This window comes from Callorhinchus milii, unplaced genomic scaffold (genome assembly GCF_018977255.1).
Source record: "Callorhinchus milii isolate IMCB2004 unplaced genomic scaffold, IMCB_Cmil_1.0 Scaffold3, whole genome shotgun sequence".
In the NCBI taxonomy this organism is placed as follows: domain Eukaryota; kingdom Metazoa; phylum Chordata; class Chondrichthyes; order Chimaeriformes; family Callorhinchidae; genus Callorhinchus; species Callorhinchus milii.
In genome coordinates this window covers 61,279,285-61,302,172 of record NW_024704744.1, presented here as the reverse complement: position 1 = coordinate 61,302,172, position 22,888 = coordinate 61,279,285, and the positions used below count along the sequence as shown (strand labels likewise).

Below are 22,888 nucleotides of genomic sequence, written 5' to 3'. Positions count from 1 at the left end.
TCAAGACACTGAAGGACACCCAGCCCCCTTGGGATGGTGTCCTATTGGCAGGAAAGAAAGAAAAAAAGAAGGAGCCCTCTGTGGCGGTCTTGGTAGTCCGGTTTCCTGAGCCAAGCAGGCGCTGCTGATTGGCTCATTGGCAGGACTTGAAAGGGCAGACCAGTCACTGGGGGAAGAGATTCTTCCCACTCAACTTCTATTAACCCTTCAAGCCAAAGCCCCAACTAGTAGGGTGATCCTAGCTGTACAAGCAGCATGAAGCTTACCAGACAGTATTCTCAATGGCTAACTGGTGCTTTCAAGGTTTTAGCTGGTTAAACTCTAGCAGTACCCCAACGCACACTCTGGAGTCCCCAAGCCTTGGCTCTTGTCAACCTGCACCTAATACTTTCCGGAATTAGGTAAGCAGGGAGAGAGTGCGCATTCCTTTCCAATGCACAGGAATTTTCATGTGTAGGTGGAATGTATGGAACTCTCACTTTGGTTTGGATACTTTTAAGCATGGTGATAGGTTTCCACATATGTCAGACACCCAGCTGGCCAAAACAAAAGGAAGAAAAATACCTTTAGTCATTTTTTCTTAAAAAAAGAAACTCCAGGCACTTAAGAGGAGGAAATACTTACCAAGTGTTTCAAAATTCCCGTTAGATAAGGTTGCTGGAAAGTTCGCAGTCCCTTTGGGCTTCTCCACGCGCAGGGCTGCTGAAGCCAGACAGCCGCTGATTCAGGAAATGTAGGTCATTCCCTTGCTTCAGATGGGAAATCAGGAATCTGAAGTATGTGAACGGAAAATGAGGAGTCATTCCTGGAATGATGCGTGTGATTTCACTGGGATCTTGTAAAAACATTTACATTTTTAAATTGCTCTCTGACAGGCGGTGAGTTTCAGGCAGCACGTAATGAAAGAAACAGTAACATACAGAGAGCAGAATCATTTTCTGTAACATATACTGTGGTGTATGCCTTCAACAGGTAATCAGGTATATTGAATGGTTTATTCACCCTAAAATATGCAGTGTGAGGCACATTCCTACTTAGTATACTGTTCAATATCTTCCCCTATATTGGATGTATACACTCTGTTTGCCTACAATATATATAGTACATGGTATATTTCTGTACAGTACATAGTGTACAGTACATTCTCGTATAATGCAAAACATATATGAGCCTATGAAAGAGATTTGTGTCTTGCAGTGACTTAAGATCCTATTTTTACTTATCTCTTGTGGTGGCATGAAGTATCATTTTTAGGCTCTTGGGTGCAACTGCAATGAAACCCAACCTGCCCCCACCGCCCCCGCAGCCCACTGAGCCCACTGTTCCAGCTGCAGTCAAATAACTCAGCACTCCACAAATTGAAGCTGTGACATTCAACAACTGTATAGCGTATAGCTTAGTGCTACACAACGAAGTAACGGGTTTCCCCACTGTGCTGTCTGATAAGCAAGTTCCGCCAGTGAACGCTAGAGTAAGGATTAAACCAAGGATGTGTATGACTCAGTTTTACTTTTTGTGCCCTTACCAAGTCAGTCAACATTGCGAGGGGCAGCAGATATCGGTGTAGACAAATATCTATTTGAATTGGTTCTCAAGTAGCTTGCAAGTTAAATCCAGCATAATCTGCTCGTGGCTGTAATAGATTTCAACACTTTACATATTAATTAAAGAATTGGCTTAAAAGCTTATCTCAGTGTGGGGATTGCAACATACAGAAAAAGACTGGCATTAGAGCAGATTGAAATTGCATCTAATGGATTTCAAATGCAGGCAAATGCATTCTTTATAGGATGGTGCTCTGTGAATTATATTCCTTGACATTGCCTGGGCCATATAGAATATAGAAAGTTCACCCTTCCCCTGTCCAGGTAGAGCTCTGCCTCTGATCCCTTGCAGAACACTTTCATGTTCAACCTCAGCTCAGAGACTCAAATGGTACTTTTGTGTGCGTGTGTGTACGTATGTGCGCGCTCGCACTAGTTTGTGTGCGCTCGCACTAGTTTGTATGTATGTGTGTGTGTATGTGTGCGTTTGTGAGTATATGTGAATATGGCCAAAGAAACACTGTGCATATATGGGATTGGTAGAGGGATTAAGCAGCTGCATGTAACCCAGACCATAGCTAGAAAAAAATAAGGTAGAAAATAGGGGAAAGAATGGTAAAATAATGAAAGGACAGAGAGTGAATAGAGAAGAGAAAATTGAAAAAAAGGTAATTTTTTAAAAAATATTTTTTTCAATTGTGAGAGTTATTACATTAAACTCAGAGGGTTTGGTTTAATAAGACTGTAATGAAGGCATGCTTCATGTTTGACTAACTTTATTACTGTAGAATTAGTATTTTATCACAGTGCACGAACTGAAAATGTGCAACACTGACCGGTGTCAGTCCCAGAGAGACAGCAGCCTCTGAGGAGCTGTTAGCTATCCCAGGATTATAGGAATGCTGGTACAAAGAGAACTAAAAATATAAACATGTGGGAGAAGGAAGGACGAGCTGAAGGTTTGCACACCGTAGATGATAACCAGGCCAGTACCTCCTTTTGATCATTCCTCTGCAGTAATTATGCTGAGCACTTTCTTTTAAGTTCCTATCTCCAATCTGATGAAATAGTGTTGGGGATGGGGTCAGCTCAGTGAGTTAGTGCACCATCATTTCACAGTTGCAGGCCTGAGTGTGAATCCAACCCGGTCTGACTGGGTGAAAGTTTCTTTCCGTTCTGATGGCTGCTTTAAAGCTCAAATGAATCCAGTGTCTGTACTATCTGCTGCAAGGATACATGATGGCTCACTATTATTTCTTCCCCCACCCTCCCGGGCTTTCCTTTAAACAGAGTCCAGAGCTTAGCTATGTTAATATATGTCAAGGAGACAATCGCATGCCTATTCATTTGAAGGACTGTTGAATTTATCCTCTCATGAAAGTTTCTCACTACTCTTGGCTGAGATGAAAGTATCATTCATCTGGTTACAGAAGTGAAGAACCATCATAGAATAATGCGCTTCCCTCCGAGGATAAGTTAGGAGGCGTCTGCGACTGTTGGAAACTCTCCCACTCATTGTCCCTCAGTGCCTGCACTTTCCCATAGCCACTTAAGAAGACAGCTTTGTTTGTACTGGGATTTCTTTTAAAAAAATGAAGTGTTAGTGATTTCTGACAGCTTCCTAATACATTGGTTGATTAATTTATGGTCCAGAGGCATTTTAAGAAGAAAGCTTCAGTAGTTAACATTTTGGTGTCAAAAAAAAGTCAGCAGTCTCTCAACCTAACTACAAATTGGAGTGTTCAAAACTGCTCCCCTTCCTCCTCTACCCCCTACACCCCACACCCATCCTGCAGATCAGTGGGATAATCCTTTGTGTGGGGCTCCTCTCTGTACAGTGTCTCTGTGTGCTGTAAACTGAGGGTGACCCTGGTTGCAGACTGACTACTTGAAGGTGCCTGTAAATGTCCCAAAACTACTAGGAAAGGACGAAGGACATTTGCAGTGGAATTCAAAGCATTAAAAGCCTAATAACCTGTTTTGAATCTGTACGTGATGTCTCTGTCTGGAAATGATTACCTCAAATCTTATCTGAAAAGTACAGGGTATAACAGAAATCATATATATCAAAACCTTATCTTAAGGGCATGTTCATTTTCATTGATACCATGTATGAAATAAGGTTCCAAGAGGCAAAATGCTCACTCGTAAGTGAGCGAGTGAGCGCTCCCAAGTTGCTGGCCCCAGTGAAGGGTGCTATATAATTGCAAGTTGTTGTTATTATTGTTGATGATATATTTGCTTGATCATTTTGTATCGAGTTCAGTGTGAAACAGCCTTTCTTTCACCGTGTGGACTGTAATGTCATATTCCAGGGTCAGTTTCAGGCAGGGGCCAAAGGCAGACTTTGTGAAGATAAAATGTGGAGGTTGGGGGACAGTCCCGTTAACAACGGAACACTGGAGACTTCTGTTGTGATGCTAGAAAGGTCAGTGGCACGTGCTGAACCCTTGTGGTCGGTTACCTGCTCGTCCCAGACTGCAGGAATGAAAAGCTTTGCATCAGTGACTCATCTATTAACATACACCTACAAATGCACTGTCATGACACTCCACAGCAATGCTAGGAATATTAAGTATCAAGACTTGTTCTGTGTTGGTTATACCATCATTTCCATCATGAATCTGCAGTAATAATTTGGTCGCTCAATCCACGACTGTTTGTGAAACACTGCTGTGTGCAATTGGCTGACATGTTTCGCTCACAAAATACACAGTCATTTAAATAAGTAAGTGCTATTTAAATAAGTGCCTCCTCCGAAGCAGTACAGAGAGTGGAAGTAGTGTGCAACTCTGATTAGTTGTTAGTAGAAACCATAGCATGGAGAAGGGGGATAAAAGCAGGCAGTATGATAAAAGAGTATGTCTCAAGGCTCTAATACTATTGAGGGCCGGATATAAAGGGGGAAATCAGGGAGAATTCCACCTGTGATCACTATCCAATAATATCCCTCCCCCTCATTGGAAAGTGGACTTCGGGTAAAAGTATACTCGATCTCAGCTCTGACATTTCTCTGCCCCCATTTTCATCCCACCTGCCCACAGTTCCATGGATCAAATAGCACTGACAGCACTGTGCTCACACATTGAAGAGTGGCCACTAGGGTGAGGTATCTAAAGATGGCCAGAACTTGTAGAATCCTTCCTCAGCTCTGTCAGGAGAGGAAGGGCTGCAGAAATATTATGAAGAAAATAAAAGGCTAGCAATACGCAGAGAGAGCTGCATGTATAAGGAATGTAATAGCCAGAGAGAGCAAGTGGTTTATATTTTTAGCCCCTATTTGCATAGTAAAATATTCTATATTTATGTTCACTTATGTTTTAGTAATAAGTTTTAATAATATATTTTTAAAAAGCTTTACTGGTCCAGATTGTAAAATTACTGGAGTGGAGGCCCCTACTTTATTTCTGCAGAGAGTGAGGTCTTGTGTCAACCTTTAAAAAATTACTCCTGTAATATGAACACCTCCTCTTGATTTGCGCTGATCTCTTGATTCTTCTTATATTTTTTATTCAAACACATTGCGGGGTTTTGGTGGGTGGGGAGGTGTTATCCGCTTGGAGGAACTGCTGATTCCAGCAGTGCGAGGAAATTAAATTAACATCAGTGCGGATACAGCTATTAACCTACCACGCTCACTACCATTGTGCACAGCATTGCAGCTACCTCACACTGTTGGACTCAATAACTCCTCTAGGCCAGACCACCAAGGCTCTCAGCACTCAGTATTCAAAACCAAAAAGCAAAGCGTGGCAAACATAAATGCAGCGGATTATTTATTGCTTCCTATACTGTGGGCATCTCAGAATATTTAGGTGTATGTCGTTGCTGTGAATATCTCCTAATAATAGCAATAATGATTAATAATAGTAATAGTAAACCCCAGTTTTGATATAGCATCAATTCCTTGAACATTTCGAACGCTTCATAAAGTTTGTGTAAAGTGTAGTGACTTTGTATTTGTAGATGAATGTACCTGGAATAGCTCCCATATTCCTCACAATATGTGTAACAAAACGTTTAGTATCACATGCTGTTCTGGGCAACGTGCAGTGGATAATTGTTGTGCACAATAGATACACAAGTACATGAGGCACAAATGTGTATCCTGTAAGAATTTACACAAGGAACTGCAGACAGGATGCAGTGGAAGCTCATATTATCCTGTGGAAACCTCACTCCCCCCCTCAGAAACAGCACGCAATGATAAACAGCCTCTCACTGCACAACCAGACCAGCTCAGAGCAGTGTCACAATGATACAGCGTCTTATCTTCACTGTAGCGTGACAGACAGATAACAAAATCCAAGGAGGTGAAAGGGAGTGGGAGAGAGAGGAAAAATACCTCCAGACACTGTGTGTGTGTGCGTGTGGGACAGTGGGGGGGTGGGGAGAGAGACGCACTGGGGCTTGAAAGGCAACTGACAGCAGCACTACAATTGGCTATTGAGAGACCTGCATAGCTGAGATTCCAGAGGGTTTGGATCGGTCAAAAACTGCACCCCTGTACGTAGGAGGATCTTTGAGAGAGAGCAGAAGGGCAATGGAATACGAGTAGGATTAAACTGAAGCAGGACTAATGGGATCTGTTTCTCCACTTCGACCTCACAGAGATTTGATGCTATTTTCCCAGCCATTTATTCCCTGCTTCATGTGTGTTTTGCCCACTACCAGAGTGTACCAGTGAAAGGAGATTAGATCATATGACTTGTACTTTTCAAGTTTAATTTCTGTTGTTGACTCAACTGCTGGAAAGCCTGGCAGTGGATCTGCATTTATTTGTGGAGCCTTGTCCAGTGAAGTGAAAAGGGCAAGATGCTTTTTTGTTCAGATTGTGTTTCTCTCCTCCCCTCCATAAAATTATTCCCATTGTCCTCCTTTTGCGGCTCATTTACTCACAGGCATGCATCTTTTTTTAAAAAAGTGCAGCATTTTGAATGTATACCTTGACCACCGTTGACTACTCTATCTTATCCATCGCCTCTCCTTTCACTTCAACCTTCATGGCTCTGTCCTTGACTGGTTCAGATCGTACTTCTCACACCGCCCCGACTTCACCTCCACAAACGGTTTCTCCTCTAGCCCCGGACTGTCTCGTACAGCGTTCCTCACGGCTCTGTCCTTGGTCCCCTCCTCTTCAATATCTATATGCTCCCTCTTGGTGACATCATCCGCAGACATGGGGTCAACTTCCACATGTATATGGATGACATCCAACTCTACCTTTCTGCCTCCACCCTTGACTCCAGGACCACTGCTGTGCTGACAGAATGTCTATCGGATATCAAGTCCTGGATGAGAACTAACTTTCTTCAGTTGAACGTCGACAAGACCGAGGCTCTCCTGATTGGCTCCTGTCAGCACCTCCTCACCTCAGGCTTTGACAGCATCACCGTCCATGTTGCACACTCCACCTCACTAAGCCAGTCCAGAACCTTGGCATCTTGTTTGACCCTCAACTATCCTTTCTGCCCCACATGTATGCCATGACCCGCTCTGCCTTCCCCCACCTCCGCAACATCGCCCGGCTCTGCCATGTCTCACACCGCAGGCCGCTGAAACCCTCATACACGCTTTCATTACATCCAGGCTTGACTATGCAAACTCATTGCTTGTCGGCCTCCTCAACTCCTCCCTCCATAGGCTGCAGATCATCCAGAATTCTGCAGCCAGTGTCCTCTCCCGCACCAGGCTCCGTGACCCTATCACCCCCATCCTCTCCCAACTCCACTAGCTTCCCATCACACAGAGGATACAGTTCAAAATCCTGGTTCTCACCTTCAAAGCCCTCCATGGTCTTGCTCCCCCCTACCTTTGCGACCTCCTAACCCCCTACCATCCTGCTCGCTCCCTCCACTCAGCGGGCTCCAGCCTGCTTCACGTCTCCCGCCTCGCTCACCTATTGGCTGCCGGGCCTTCCGCCATTCTGCCCTCACCCTCTGGAACTCCATTCTGCAGTCCCTCTGCCTCGCCCCCCTCCCTTGCCTCCTTCAAAACCCATCTCAAGACCCTCCTCGTCAACTGTGCTGTCGATCTGCCTGCTTCTCTCCCTGCTCTCCCCAATCCCGACCCCCTGCTCTGGTCCGAAACTCTGACTGTAAAGTGTTTGGAGACATTTCAATGTGAAAAAGTACAATAGGAATGAAAGTTTGTCTTTCGTAATAAGCAGCTGTCCACAAGCATCAATTTTCTTTACGAGTATACAAAAAAAGAGGGTTGTTTCCCTCTTACCTTTTTAAAAGAGTGAAACTTAATTTTGTGGCGCATCAATTCAACGTTCTCCACCACTGACTATTAGGGAGATGGATCTCATAGCAGAATTCAAGTATATTGGGAAGGACTATCAAAAGAAAACAGGCTCAGCCAGGAAGGACTTCTTTCAGATCTGGATATGGATATACCCAACAGACTTTGTCCTGGAATCTGGTGAACTATCCATTGTCAGATCACTACATAGTCAGAAAGTAACTTGTTGGCTTGTGATGGGGAATGGTCTGCTTCATTATTGGCTCATGATGGTGAATGGTACAGTCATGGTTACTCTGTTAACCAAGTACAGCAGCCTCACCACCAGCTGAACACTTTCTTGTTCCCAGGAGCTTCGCTTTGCTCTCCCAAGTGTTGCAAGTGGAAGTCAGGACCCAGAAGATAGAAAAATAAACTTCACTGCTGACATTAGGAAATCCCACACTGATAGAGGAATACATCTTCCTCTGAGAGTCTAGGCCTCAGTGTAGCAGATCACTTCTGTGCAGCAGAGGAAAGGCATGGATCAGGCTGCCTCCTATGCTATTAGCAGAACAACAACAACAACAAGATTTCATTTATAGAGCGCCTTTCACATCGGGAGGACGTCCCAAGGCGCTGGACAGTTGGGTCAGGACCCGAGCAGGGGGGAAATGGTCAGGGTGAGGGGAGGAAAGGGAGGGAGCGAGGAGGGGGTAGAGAGTCGAGAGGGGAGCTGAAGGCACGGTCAAAGAAAAAGGTCTTGAGACCGGCCTTGAAGGAGGAAAGGGAGGAAGCGGCGAAGGCACTGGGGGATGGAATTCCAGAGTCTAGGGGCTGAGAGGCCGAAGGCCCGGCCACCTCTGATAGGGCGGTTAGGGAGAGGGTTGTGGAGCAGACCGGAGCCAGAGGAACGGAGGGTATGGGAAGGTATGTAGGGGGATAGTAGGTCGGAGAGGTAGGAGGGAGCAAGGCCGAGAATGGAAGAAGAGGCAGCACACGGATTCCATCACAGAACCCGTCAAGAGATGTGTCATTAACACTTGGAGACTTCTATTGTGTGTCTCATGTATTTAGGAAGGAAAGTCCCTAGTTGACCTCGCTCTTTCCCACAAATTCTGGACATTTCCCTTTCTATTTTGGCTAGGTTCATTTCAAAACCAGGAATAATAGGCAAATTAATACATGAGAAAGTAACTCCTCAGGGAGCTCATGAGTCAAAATGAGATTTAAGCATCAGCACATATTGACTTTTGCTCTTTTTAATCACATCATGTTGATACTCAATCTCGCTTTGGCGGGCAAGTCCCCGAGGGTGTGGGTCTCATGTTGCGTCTCGTTTTCCAAGTTTAAGTGATAAAGAAAATCTCCTCCCGGCTACAAAAGATTTGTCTGTGCCCAGATGATTAATAGCTGGAATGAACTGAACTCTGCTGCGTCCTGGTCACATTTAGCAGCTGGTGCAGGAACGCTACTGTGGTGCTGCAGAGGATTAGCCAAGCTGTGAAGTCAATGCTTTGGCCTGAGGCTATTGTGCAACTTCGGAACAATGTCGTTTGTGTGTATGCAATGTGTTCATGTGGTGTGTAGAGTATGGTGTGTGTATGCAGTGTGTGTATGTGCAGTTTGTGTACATGTGTTTCATGTGTATCATGTGTGTGTGTTCATGAGATTCCCCTCCACCAAGGTTACAGATTTACACCTTTGGTCTCCTTAGCAATTGAGAAGGGCTTTTGATTTGCTTTTGACCTTGAACTGGAACCATCGCTGCAGGAAACAATTGAGCCAAGAAAAAGGCTTTACACAATAAGGGGCTCTTGCCAAGGACTTTCAGATACCTGGGATACTGACACTTGATTAGAATGGTGTTGCAAAGGCTCAGATATGTGAAGAAGTGGAAAGAATGTTGTGCATGAGAGACAGAAAAGCCAGAGGAATGTTTTCCCCAGGTTAAAATGGAGAGTTTTAAGAGATTTTCCCTCTCCTTGTTCTTTTTTTTCATTTTATTTGCCTCTAAAACTATCCTGTGGGCAAGAGGCCAAAGCTCTCACCACTCCTGCTCTTGAACTGAGAATGTCAATGACACTTTTTGATTTTGAAAGCTGTTTGTCCTATAAATGCTGAAGTCTCTATCACAGGCGCTGAACACCTTTTGGTCTCTTGCTCAAGCTCCTGCTGTTCAGGTGTGAACCTAGATGGTCACTTTGTGTAGTTAGTCGTGTGGTTTTAACAAGAGTAAAAAAAAATAATCTTTACATTTGATAGAGAACCTTTCTTGTAAGGAGGACGTCTCAGGCACATCACAGGATTTACTGTAAAGTGCAGTGATTGTGTATTTTATAGGGAAACACGACAGCCAATTTGTGCAAGCAGTATCCCACAAACAGCCATGAAGTTTGTGGGGAATGGGGGAATGTTTGGCCAGGACACTGGGAAAATTCCCTTCTCTTTTTAAAGAGTGCCATAGTATCTTAAAACGTCCACTTGAACAAGCAGACGAGTTCTCGGTTTAAAATCTCATCCAAAACAACTGAGTCATTGGGGGATCTCAGCCATTCCTTTAAGAATTGAATGTTTCTCTTCCTACCATATGGTAAAACAGCTGATATCTAACCCTCACATCTAAACCTCTCCTTAGTCTACATCCTGGATCAGGTGTGAGGGTAACTAATGGTTTGAACACATAGCAGGTCAAACAGGTTAACAAGAATGATGGTTGGGACCAGGAGACTGGGCTCATGCAAGAAACAGCTTGATGCTGTGATAGACAGATGGTTGTGTTGGTATTCTGGAAGGACAAGATCAAATGGGCTGAAAAGCCTTCTTCATCTAAACCTTTCTTGTGATCGATGGGTTCAGATTCAACTTCTACCACTCTGTGCCAACACGCAATAAACCAACACTCATGATCTTTAAGCAAGTCTTGTAGACACCTGGGTATTTTCTGCAACCCAGTTACCAGAATTTTTTCAAGTATAATTTTTTATAGAAAGGAAACACGTGCAATTGTGCCTGGGGCATGTGATGTACCTGCAGGCATAGGATCTGTACTGCTGCTTAGTAAATCCCTTCTGGGCTCTCATTCCTGGGCAGCCGCAAAGGGGTTCAAGTGATTGTCACATTGTTGATGTGTTCCTAATGTGTTTTGTATTTGAAATAATGTTAAATGTATTAGCATATAATGAATACAAATTACTCAATCGCTTCCCGGCATGAGCACTCTCCTGCCCCCGTCATACTACAATTCTTTATTCTGTAGCTCTGCGAGGATCTCACCTGTGACTCACTTTAAGTATCTAGAGCTCCATTTCCAATTGTAAGCTCCTTGTGAGGGATTTGTCTTCCAGAAGATCCTAATACTATGGTAATGCAGAGGATCCGAGTCACAACAGCAAATCAGTTTCAGTTGTTCATTGGAGTGAATGCCAGAAAGATAGCCCTACGGCAAAAATGACTGAATAGAGAACTGTTTTATTTTTTTTTAAAAGTCCATAGCCATGTGCAAAACCAAAGTATTTTTAAGATAATAAGAAAAACAGAGCATTCTGTGTTGATGGTTATGTAGCATTTGGGGCTGCTCAGTGGGTTGATCCCTGATTTACAGTCAATCCACTTTACAGTACATCCTGTGAAGCGCTTTGAGACGTCTTGATAACTTGATAAGGCCCTATATAAAATGCAAGGATTATTATTATTTCAATAATAATAAGCCTTGCATTTGATATTGTTCCTATCATGTCAAAAAAAATTGGTCACTTCAATCCATGACTGTTTGTGGGACGCTTCTGTGCGCAGTTGGCTGCCCTGTTTTGCCCACAAAATATACAGTCAATTCACTTTACACTTTATATTCTGTGAAGCACTTTGAGACATCTCGAAGACATGATAAGGAGCTATATCAAATACAAGGATTATTATTATTAAATCATCTCAAAAAATGCTTCCCACGGTATTGCTGCAAAGTGTAATGACTGTGTGTTTGCAGGTGAACTGAGCATCCGATTTGTGCATAGTAATGCCCTACAAACAGCTAGAAAGGAAATGGAAATTGTATCTGGGGCATTTCGGGCCAGGACACGGGACACTCCCTTCTCTTTTAAAAGAGCGTCATGGGATTCTTAACATCCACTTGAACAGATTTGACATTGTTTTAGCATCTCATCCAAAGGGTGGCACCTCTGACAATGTAACATTTCTACCAAAATGTCAGTCTAGCCTATGAACTCGAAGACTCAATGTGTGGGCTTGAACCCACAACCTTCTGACCCATATGAATCCGATATTAATCCTTTTTTAAAGAGATGGGTGCAGCATAATCTGTTTTGCAAATAGTCTACCCCACAGATACACTTGTCTCCAAATCCACACCTAACTTGCAGTGTTTATGGCACGCGTCACTTCATCACTCACTCAGGGTGTCAACTCCTAAACCTTGGAAATGTGATTATCACATTCTACATCACATTTTTCACGCGGCATTGGCAGGAACAGGTGCAGCAGCACTGCTGGTAATCTGTGTGTGTGTGGTGGGGGGCACGTGTGCGGAGAGGAGGAACAGATCCAAGTCCACCTCCTTCCAGTTTATACAGATATCCATCAAATTTACAACCTTTATGAAACTTACCCCTATTGCTTGGGATTGGGTGCGGGGGGAAACAACCAAACTAGTTACAACCAGTATCACCACAGCATTCTTAATTTGACCTGTTTTTTTAATCATCATTTCTAACAACGCTCCCTCATTCAGCAGCAGGTATAGGATGCTGTCAGAGCCCCTCAATTACAGATTCGACCCACTTTCGCAGGGACACAAGATGAATGTCCCTATTACTGAGCAAACGGCAGCACTTGCAATCCCAATGGCACTGCATTGTAAGATTCATTAAAGTGGTTTTGTTCAGTTGTTACCAGGTTCACTATCAGTTGCATTTAGTTTTTTTTTGGTTTAAAAAAAATCCCACATTGATTAATGTTTTAAGACTCCGCAGCTTTAACCGAGCCCTGGCACCCCAATGATAAATGGCTGCGCCTATGCTCTCCAGCGTGCTCACTTCTCTGAGCTTCAGTCCAGGAGACATTCCTCGCACAATAAATAGCCGCAGCATTTGTTGAGAAATGTGAAATATGCTCCCTATGCCCAAACCTTTTGGCAGCTTTACTTTCAGGATGGTAATAAAAAAAAGATCAGGACAATTTAATCAATTTGTTTGGCTAAGTAGAATGAAGTCCAGTTAATTTTTAAATCAGATTTGACTTGAATTCGTATCAATCTCGCAGGGCTTGGCATAGTGCCAAGATGTTCATAATACTGTGAGCCTGTGCCATAGCTATTGTGTTTTTTTTTCCTTTGTATTTTTGCATCGCCATCCTGTCTGGAGAGCACCACGTAAGCTACTAACTCCTGCAAGTGGGCACTCGAGCATGAAGTATATGGAACCATTTAATGCCAGTGGCCCTAGACCAGGAAGTATTTCTTTACCTAATAATAATAATCCTTGCATTTGATATAGTGCCTTATCACATCTTTGAGACATCTCAAAGTGCTTCACAGAACATACTGTAAAGCGAAACGAGGCAACCAATTGCGCACAGCAGTCTCCCACAAACAGTTATGGATCGAGTGACCAATTTATTATATTTATGTTTTTTTGAAGGAATTATTATCCCCAGAATATCAATCCGGCAATCGACTAACAACTGGGTTCCTGCTTCCTGCTAGGTAATCAGAGTGGAGTAAGGAAACTTGCCCAACATTTTGCCCTCCTGGGAATTGAACCCAGGTTTCTTGCTTGCGAGGCGAGTGCTCTAATCACTGAGCTACAGGAACTAGAGTGTAATTAACAACCAAAACGGGTTATCAGGAAGAGTGGTTGATGTGAGGATGCTGGATCATAGCTTGATGCTATGACGGGTGGGTTTCCTGGAAGGATAAGCCAAAGAGCCTTCTTCAACTGAACCTCTCTTGTGATCTAGTCTTGCTGCTCTGGTGTCTCCTTGGGAGATTCAAAGCAGTGTCTTAAGGCCTTCCTGTTCCCAAGGTCTCTCATCTTCATCCCATTGCATAACTTATATTATTAAAAGTAATACAAGGATTATTATATTACATTTTCAGGTTTCCTATATGAATTTAAGAGGGGAAAAAGGGAGGGGGAAGGAATTGGAAGCACTCACAGGGCCAGAGACAACCCTAAAAGTCTTCATCCTGACTGCAGTCACGCTTTCATATCCTTCCTGTGTGCCTAGGAATTGAAGCCTGTTTAGATTTATTTTGGTAGGGATGAGAGAGAAGGCAGTTACACAGTCAGAGGGCAAAAGTGACATGAATCCAGGCATTGTATGTTTTTGAATGTAAAAATACGATTATTGTATTTGTTCTTCTGACTTCTTTGTGTTTGCAGCATTTTAACTCTGCCTTTTAGAAGAAAACATGGTTTAGGTTAAAGACAGGGCAGGAGGAACAGCCAATGTTATATTGGCTGTTCTTTTGGTTGATTTCAGTCAATCACCAGAGGGATTATTCTACTCTTTTCAGTCAATGCAGTGAACCATTCAATGTGTAATGGGATATAATGGGATTTCGTTTATAAATCTATACTAAAAGATTTGTTGTACTGAGTAAGATGGAATAAAACACCACTCTAACCTGATGAAGTAAGTGGATAGCTATCTTTATACCAAGACGCTCTTTGTTTTGACAAAGAGTTAAGAGCAAGTTGATTGGGCAGAGACAACCCAATAGCTACTCATTTTCATTCTGGTTATAACCATATTCTTTTATTCTTTCTGTATGCCCAGGAGTTGAAGTCTGTTTAGATATCTTTGGGTAGTGACAAAATAGGTGGTTTAAAAGGAAAAGCAAGCTCAGGGTGAGCAGAATGAAGTAGCTTTCGATGAGCCCTAGGTACATTGGTTACCCATTTGTCACTGCCTTAAGCCTCTGAATTTGCCTATGTAACAACACTCCCTTCATTTCTAATTAATCTTATTCTTTAAAATGAATGGTACAATATTAATGTAAGTTGTTGTTGCCTTTGATCTGTCTGCTGGCTAAATGCAAATATTTATTTCATCCAGCTACAGTGGCTATTTTTATCCCCTCCCAGAGGCACTGGCTATAACTGGGAAATAGACAAGTATGTTCCACTTGACAGCAACCTGATGAGCAAGTATTCACAGAAGATTGAAACATAAAATCAAAGAGCTAACTTCCTGAAACAGGTCAAGGAGATTGAGACTTACCATTCCCAATGCTTTACTGGGGAGCTACTATTCTCTTCAAAGAAGAACCGGAGAGAAAGAAATTAAAGAATGTTTCAATAATACTGTACCATTGAGCCATGCAACATAAGAGCAAGCAGTAACCTAGGGTGCTTGATTAATTTTTCAGAGCTGTACTGAAGCCTTGTCTTTGTCTTTTCTCTTGTCCCACAGAGCCCACCTACATTACCATCGGCCCTCCTACATGTGAGCTACTGGTGAACTGCACATTGACGGAGAAGGACTGCATCTTCGGCTTCAAGCTGGACCGGAATGGATGCCGCACGTGCCAGTGCAAAACCAGTGAGTGTTTCATGATACTACTCAATGTCTCTTTAGGCACTTTATAGGTTCCAACAAATGGACATGTATGAACTGCGACAGTGACTGGAAGTCTTTCTACCCGACTATCCAGTTTGAAAGTCGCACTCTTATTTATTCAGAAAAATGCAGATGTAAAGGTTCATAAATAGAATATGTAGCGGCCTCCAGTGCAACGTAATGAATATTTTCACAAATGAGGCTCATCGGAAAATCTCACAGCACAGGTGTTGAACATCTCACAAATTATGATATTTAACATATTGCAGTACTGTCTCAGGAGTCTTATATTTACAACAATTTTTGCAGTTTGGTCTTAAGGCTGGGTAGAGATAGAAAATGTTCATGAGTGTGTTTGTATGGATACAAATTAAATGTAAATTCCTTTGTGGTGATACTTAATTAGTGTGAAGTATGCCAGGGAACGATGCTTTTTAATTCCACTGGTTTTGCTTCACACTGACATTAAAGTGAGATATCTGTGTGATTACTCTTTTTTCTGTTACTTCTATGTTTTTAATGCCTTCTTTCGCAAATTTTCTTACCTTCTCTGACCCTGACCCTGATTCTTGCTGGAATCCAGTTCAATAGTCCCAAACGCTCTCTAGTTCCATATCCATGGGGCCATTTTTCATATGTATCCCAGACAGGGAGTGCTTTCTAAGGGGGAGGTGGTAAATTACAGCCGAGCCCAAAGCTGTCCTCCCAGATGCAGTTTCCAGCAGAAGTCATTGGATGGCGACCAGAACAGGAGCACTACAGTGATGCAGATTTATTTCCCTTCCCTTGCCCGTGAGTTGAGATGTGGCATCCTGTTATTGCCCCGGATGAGGTGAGCTAAATTATCACAGACAGAGATCCAAACTATTGTACGCCGCACAAGGCAGAGCTTTTTCCCAAAAGACCAGCAGGGAGCTCTGTCTTGAGCTTGACAAGGCAAGGATGGAGGCAGTCGAGAAGCATCTGTCCTAAGACTGGGAGGCTCCAGTCCTATTGCCTTAATGAATGGGGACAATGGGCTGAGGAAACTCCCTATTCAGGATGTCATATTGAACTGAGGGATCTCCCTGCTCATGAGGTTGCATGGGTGAGGTGGTTGTGGATACATGTGGAACTATCCCCAGTAGAAAGAAAAAGGAGTTTCACAACACTTGTTGTTGTTTTGACGAAAACAGGGAGAAAATTTGAGTTAAGAATAAAAAAAAGCTAAAATAAATGATAGCAAATTGCCTGTGACTAGCAGTTTACAGAGTAAAATCCAAAAGGAAATGCACAATAATTGTACAATTCAAATGTGCACGTCTTGTATGACAAGACTATTGCATGCAGTTAGTTAAGTGCAGTTGCCTTTTAAGACACAATGTCTTGGGTAAAGAGGGACATGTTAAGGAGTTGGAGGACTTTTATTTCCTAACGCACCTTTGATTGTGTGATTATAGCCTCTGAACCTCCAGTGAAGGGAAGCGTAGCCCATAGGTTTCAAAATTAATCATTTTTCTGTGACTTCCAGCAACTGGGTCATGAGCAAGCTAATTGACAAAGTGCATTGTTATGAATACACAACATTCTGAAACGTGGAATTTTTATTGGGCCTTTGAAGCTTGCTCACTGAACAAAAACATTCCAGCTATGCAGATATAAAGCTGGCTGCAAAATAAAGCAAGCATTTCTCATTAGGAGTAGTGGAGGAGCAGGGGCCTGAGCTTTTCACATTAAAGGGGAAGGAAAATTTAAGAGCACTTTCAGTGAAATGTACTCCTGTTTTCTCTATAATGTAACAGATCAGGCAAGAAAGCCCTTTATCCTAATTATTGGAGAAAACATAAGTTTAGGAGTGTTTTCCTTCCGATGGAGACCCAGTATTTTAGGTATTCTCTTGTAAACAGGTGCTCCAATAACAAATATACAAGTAGGGAGTATAAGTTTTCATGTGTTTAAATTATAAAGATTAAGAATTCTTTTCACTAAACATATTGCCCTTGGGTTATCCTTCCTCTTTATTGATTAAACGTGATTCCACTTGGAATCCGGTATCAACAGCATAGGTAGAAACAAGAAAGCGTCCTGAATGGAATTGGCTGTTCATGCAGTAGTGCAACTCCTGCCTTGAGCCAGGACATTATTACCAGTAATAATTGTCGCATTGATTGGGGATCCCCGAGGTGTATATTGGGGGAACTGCTGGAGCTCAGCTAGTTGAAACAATGCTGCTTACCATTGTAGAGCACTGTTAAGCTTCCTTCTGCTTGTTCCAACTTGGACCATCCTACCCATTTGAGTCTTGTCTTGCAGTTATCAGGAGCTGACTGGGAAGAATCCTTGTCCCACCCTAGTCAGTTCCTTGAAGTCCTTCCATGTTCCATTATCAATAGTACCTTAGAATACTGTAGACTTGCCTGGTTCATGGATCAAATACTAAGACTGCCACAGAGGATAGACTCAATTCCAATCTTATGTTCCGTTGGAGCTATCTCAGCCTTGAAGAGACCCCACTTACCTACTCCCCCCCAGCCCCTAAGGTAGGTAGTCATCAATTGTTTGTAATAATAATAATCTTTGCATTTGATATAGTGCATTTCATATCAGGTCTCTGCCCTCTTATCTCTTTGACCACGTTTACAGTCACATCCCCCTCCCCCTTTGACCAGTATCCGATTCCATCCTTGTGAAACATTTCAAGATGTCATCCTGTGTGAAGGACTTTAAATAAATTCACCTTGTTGTCTCAAACATGTCACAGGAGTCCTGTAGCTCAGTGGTTAGAACATTTGCCTCACAAGCAAGAGACCTGGGTTTAATTCCTGGCAGGGCGAAACCTTGGGCAAGTTTCCTTACTCCGCACACCTGGTAATAATCCCTCAAGAAAATAAAAACAATAATAAATTTGTCACTTCAATCCACAACTGTTTGTGGGACACTACTGTGTAATTGGCTGCCGCATTTCACCCACAAATTTATAGCCAGTTCACTTTACAGTATATTCTGTGAAGCACTTTGAGATGTCTAGAAAATGTGAAAAGTGCTATATCAAATGCAAGGATTATTATTATTTATTATAGGAATCATTACAAAGTGCAGTGGCTGTAGTTTTAGGCGAATGGTTATTTGATATCTGAATATTACCTATTGAATGTTTTTCACTGTACTTTATACAATATGTTTTAATCACTACTCTTACATTCTTCAATCAATTTCTTCGTCAAACAGCTATTGAATTCCCTCTTGAATCTGTGACTAGCTCATGTTTTGAGCGAATCAGGGAATCCATGCACCAGTGGGCCATGCTACAGAACAGTGCCAAACAGTAATATGCCTGCAATTTGCCTGAACAGCAAATATCCGATCTTGTTCAGTCAAGAGAGACGTCTAAGTGGACAGTTAATGAATGGAGGTGGATGGGTGGGGGGATGGAAGGAGTCACCTCCTTAGAAGTTGTACAAGAGCAGTACCAGCTAGGCGAAAGTAAAGCCTGCTTATATCCTGAATGGAGCTTGAAGGGCAGAAGCTTAATCAATGGGGAGAGGTTGCACTTTGCATAATGGGATACAAAACAAATTATATTCAGCCTCGCTTGAGTTCCAATTTGCTTATAATAATGCTGTTGAAACGCAGAAGACTCTGTGCCTCTTTGATTTATAACTCCAATGAATTGAATGTCAGTTACAGCTGAGGTTCTTTCTTTTGCAGGAGCAGAGCTGTGCACTGGGCTGATATCAGGCTGTGCCCTGGACTGTCCTTTTGGTTTGCAGACTGGCCCACACGGTTGTGAGATTTGCCAGTGCCGCCCAAGGCCAAAGAAGTGCAAACCAGCAGCTTGCGACAAATACTGCCCTTTTGGATACACGTACGTTTCAGTGCTGTCTTAGAAATGGCAAAAGTGAACTACAGTATCACAGTGATAAGGATCAGTTTACAGTTTTAATGTATCCCTTCCTTCCCCCCGCCCCACCAAAATATATGTGATTCAAGTGACCATTTCTCCTGTGTGGGCTAGAGAATGAGGAGAGATAGAGAAGACAGAGATGGTGCATCAGAAACACGTCCAGCCATGTCTCACTTGACATCCTAGAGATGCACTGATCAGCAGAAGTCATTGGGCAACAATGAGGAGCAGGAACTTTAGCTGATTTCTTCCACCTCCCCTCTCCATCCATGCTCAGCGACCAACATTTGTGGCCAGAGGCTAACCCATTAGGGGCGAAAGTAGGAAGCAAACTAGATCCTTTCCGGATGTAGAGGCTCAGTACCACATCTAGCAATACCTCTACCTGCCAAGCCATCAGGGCAGTTTTGAGACCCTACCCTTGTGAAGGGTGCTATACAAATGCAAGTGGTTGTTGTTCAGGAGAACTTATACTTTCAAACTGGGGGGAGGAGAGAGAGGAGGAAGATAAATGAAGTCCATCCCAGCTTATCTCAGATCTGCGACAGAAAGCAAAGCAATTTGAAAGTCATTGCTGTTATCTTCCTTCAGATCCCGAGTTATACCCAAGCTGTAATTATTTAATAAACACAGATATTATCTAAATGTTGAAACTGCTGACTACAGTGCAAAAAAGCCATACGACACAAAAATGCACAAGAGGCAACTCTTGACTTGTTACAGGCCAGCCATCGTATAGGGCAGTCTTCAAGAAATTTGTTCTTTACAGAATAACTGATTATTTATTAAATCTAACCCATACAAGGAATTATAATTAATCATCAGGATTTGGGGGATTTTTTTTGAAAAGCCATCAATTTTCTCACCTCTTCTCTTCCTCTTCATCTCCTGACTATTTCTCAGGTACAGTTCCACTGACACTGACTAACCTCCCATATCTCAACCATGTGCCAAATACTTTATGAGCGAGTCTCGACAATGAGTGCCAGTAAACTACACAATCATCAGATGAATCTGCCCTCTCCCAACATCCATGTTCACTTTCTAGCATGGGTCTCTGGGTAGCGATCAGGAGCAGGAACGGAGGCTGATTTTCTCCTCCCACAGGCACTGAGGCCAGTTGTAGAGCCTAGCTGAGGGGTCTTGTTTTGTTCAGGATAGCAATCGAGAATTAAGTTCTGAATCAACGTTTTGCCGACCCAGGTGTAGAGGCTGAGGTTTGAAAAAGAAGAATATGTTAGCCACAGAGTTGGGTTTGGGAAAATTCAATTCCTGATTGTCTCCTTTCTCTTTTGAAACAGGAAGAACAAACATGGCTGTGATGTCTGTCGCTGCAAGAAGTGTCCAGAGATCCCATGTGACAAGTACTGTTCAATGGGCTTTGAGCAGGATATTTACGGCTGTCTTATCTGCAAATGCAGAGGTAAAGGTGCGGGAGTGGCGGAAGGTGATCATGATAGTTGCTTCTATGTTATGTTGCAGCAGGCTGAGAAAGGAAGCGATGAACTATCAGCAGCTCATGTGTGCATCTCATTTCTTCCTGTGAGGCCTGGGGAGAATGCTGAGTATCTATTTCCCCAGTAATTAAAATAGTCACCTTCTGCAATGACACCTTCTTTTGGTGCTGCAATCCCATCAGGCCAAATCATTCTCCATCCCATTCAAAAAGGAGGGGGCATGAGATATGTGAATCTCTCATGTGCAAAAGATACCCTTAACAGATTGCAAAACATCTCTCTCAAGAGAACTTTGGTGCACAGATAAGCACCAGGAATAGTAAGTACACAGCTGCGTCCTTGATGGTACACTACTCTTTATTCATATATTTATTGTTTAACTAATGGTACTTCAGTACAAAAGGTGCCGGGTTCGAGGATTCCTAGTCTGTACTGAGTTAGCTGATATCAGGTGGGACACACCTAATTTAAGTGCTCTGAAACACTACCTTGTTTGAAGGGCACTATATAAAAGCCAGTTATAATTAGACTAAGGGACCCTGCTTTGAGGTGGTTATGAGTGGAGGGGGTCGAATCCAGACACTTCCCATTCCTGATCATCCCTATTCCTTCTGGAAGGTACTCACTTGGACTAGTGAGTTTAGGATCAGGGTGCACTGTAATGTCCCAGTGTTCATATAGCCTCCTGACACTTACTGTACAGTAATCCTCGACAGCTGAGTGTCAGCAGGTAAATTGGTCATTCACTTAATGTGTGTTGTAGGTGATTGCTTTATGCAGATTGGCTGATGTGTTCACCTACAAAATACATTCACTACACTTTACAGAGAATCCTGTGAAATGCTTTGGGACACTCTCCCAAAGTGAAAAGCTCTGTATTAAATGCAAAGATTATTATTGTTTATTTGACTGTGAGGGACATCGGGACTAAGGTTATTCTCATTTGTAAATATATGAAGAAATTACATTATTATATTGGTGTTACACTGATGCCGACATTTCTTGACCCAGGTTCCAGCTCTCACTCCTAGTTCTCTGCTGAATGTTGCTTTATTTCAGCCAATACTGAGTGGAAACTAAAAACAATTAATGCAAACAATCAACCAGCGCTTTATTGTGAAGTGGATAATGAAGCTTCCACTGTGTGCAAGTAGCAAATCATTTCTAATGCTCTTAATGTTGTGTATGTCAGCGGATGGTTTTCCCAGAATCTAGGGTTAAGTTACAATTTGTATTGAGCTTTTCTTCAAGCACAGGCTCTGCAGAACCATCAAAGAGCTCATATCCTGCATGGAGAAGATTAGTGCAGCCCTAAAAGGAGCTGGTGAGGACAAGCAGATTTGGAGTTGGACGGTGGAAGCAGATTTAGGGGGTAGGGAGTTGGAGAGGTGGAAACAGAATCAAAGGGTTAGGAAGGGGGAACAAGGTTTGAGGTTAAAGTCAGAGTTGGTGAGACAAATGGAAGCTAATGTGGATAAAAGAAGAGGTGGGGGATTGAGGTCCCATTACACACGTGGACCCCTTTAGTCTACATTACCCTTTCAAACCCACTTCAACAAAAAAAAAGGAAGTCCATAGCTGGCATGACTTGATTACTTGAAGAATAAATTTATCATCTAATTATGAGAAATAGGGGTATTACAGCTCCTGTTAAAGCACATTGTGCCAAGGTTGGATTTTATTTTATTTTACACATCTGCCTTAAATCACTAACTTTCCTGCAGCCCCTCCCCCTCCCAGCCAGCCAGCAAACATCTTCAGTACACATGACTGATGGGTTTACATTCCTTTCTACATTGTAGTGGGAAAGTGCGAGAGGAGCACAGTATAGGTGGTTTAATGTATTCTGAAGCACATTAAGGCAGATAGTCCCTGAAGAAGGGGGAAGGAATGCAGGAGCGAAAATGAAATTTTCAAGGATCCTTTTAAATGAGCATCTATTTTATGGGAATGCTAAATGAAGAGCGCAGTCTGGAACCTCTCTAGCCTAATTTACACACAAAAAACCTTACCCAAGAGTCCTGATGATACGGTTAAGCTAATCTCTTCACTTTGCATCACTGGAAGCCAATGGGGCTGTCAGGAAGAGTAATTTATTCAGGTCATTTCTTTGATAAAATAACTCCAGCTAAATGATTGAATATTCAATCCATTTAGTAAGGGGGTCTAGCTTGTGCCTGCTGAATTTTGCATTTAGAGAG

The 22,888-nt window shown here is 42.7% G+C and overlaps 1 protein-coding gene across 2 annotated transcripts in view; it reads left to right on the top strand.

Moving 5' to 3' along the window:
- crim1 (cysteine rich transmembrane BMP regulator 1 (chordin-like)) overlaps positions 1–22,888 on the top strand; it is a 123,862-nt gene that overhangs the window by 81,218 nt on the left and 19,756 nt on the right. Inside the window, exons 8-10 of one of the 2 annotated variants that reach the window (XM_042332682.1) lie at positions 15,201–15,329; positions 19,035–19,191; positions 20,532–20,653. In XM_042332682.1, coding sequence (XP_042188616.1) covers positions 15,201–15,329; positions 19,035–19,191; positions 20,532–20,653 — 408 coding nt within the window. Of the gene's footprint in view, positions 1–15,200; positions 15,330–19,034; positions 19,192–20,531; positions 20,678–22,888 lie in introns of both variants that reach the window. The other variant, XM_042332681.1, reaches the window with a different exon arrangement.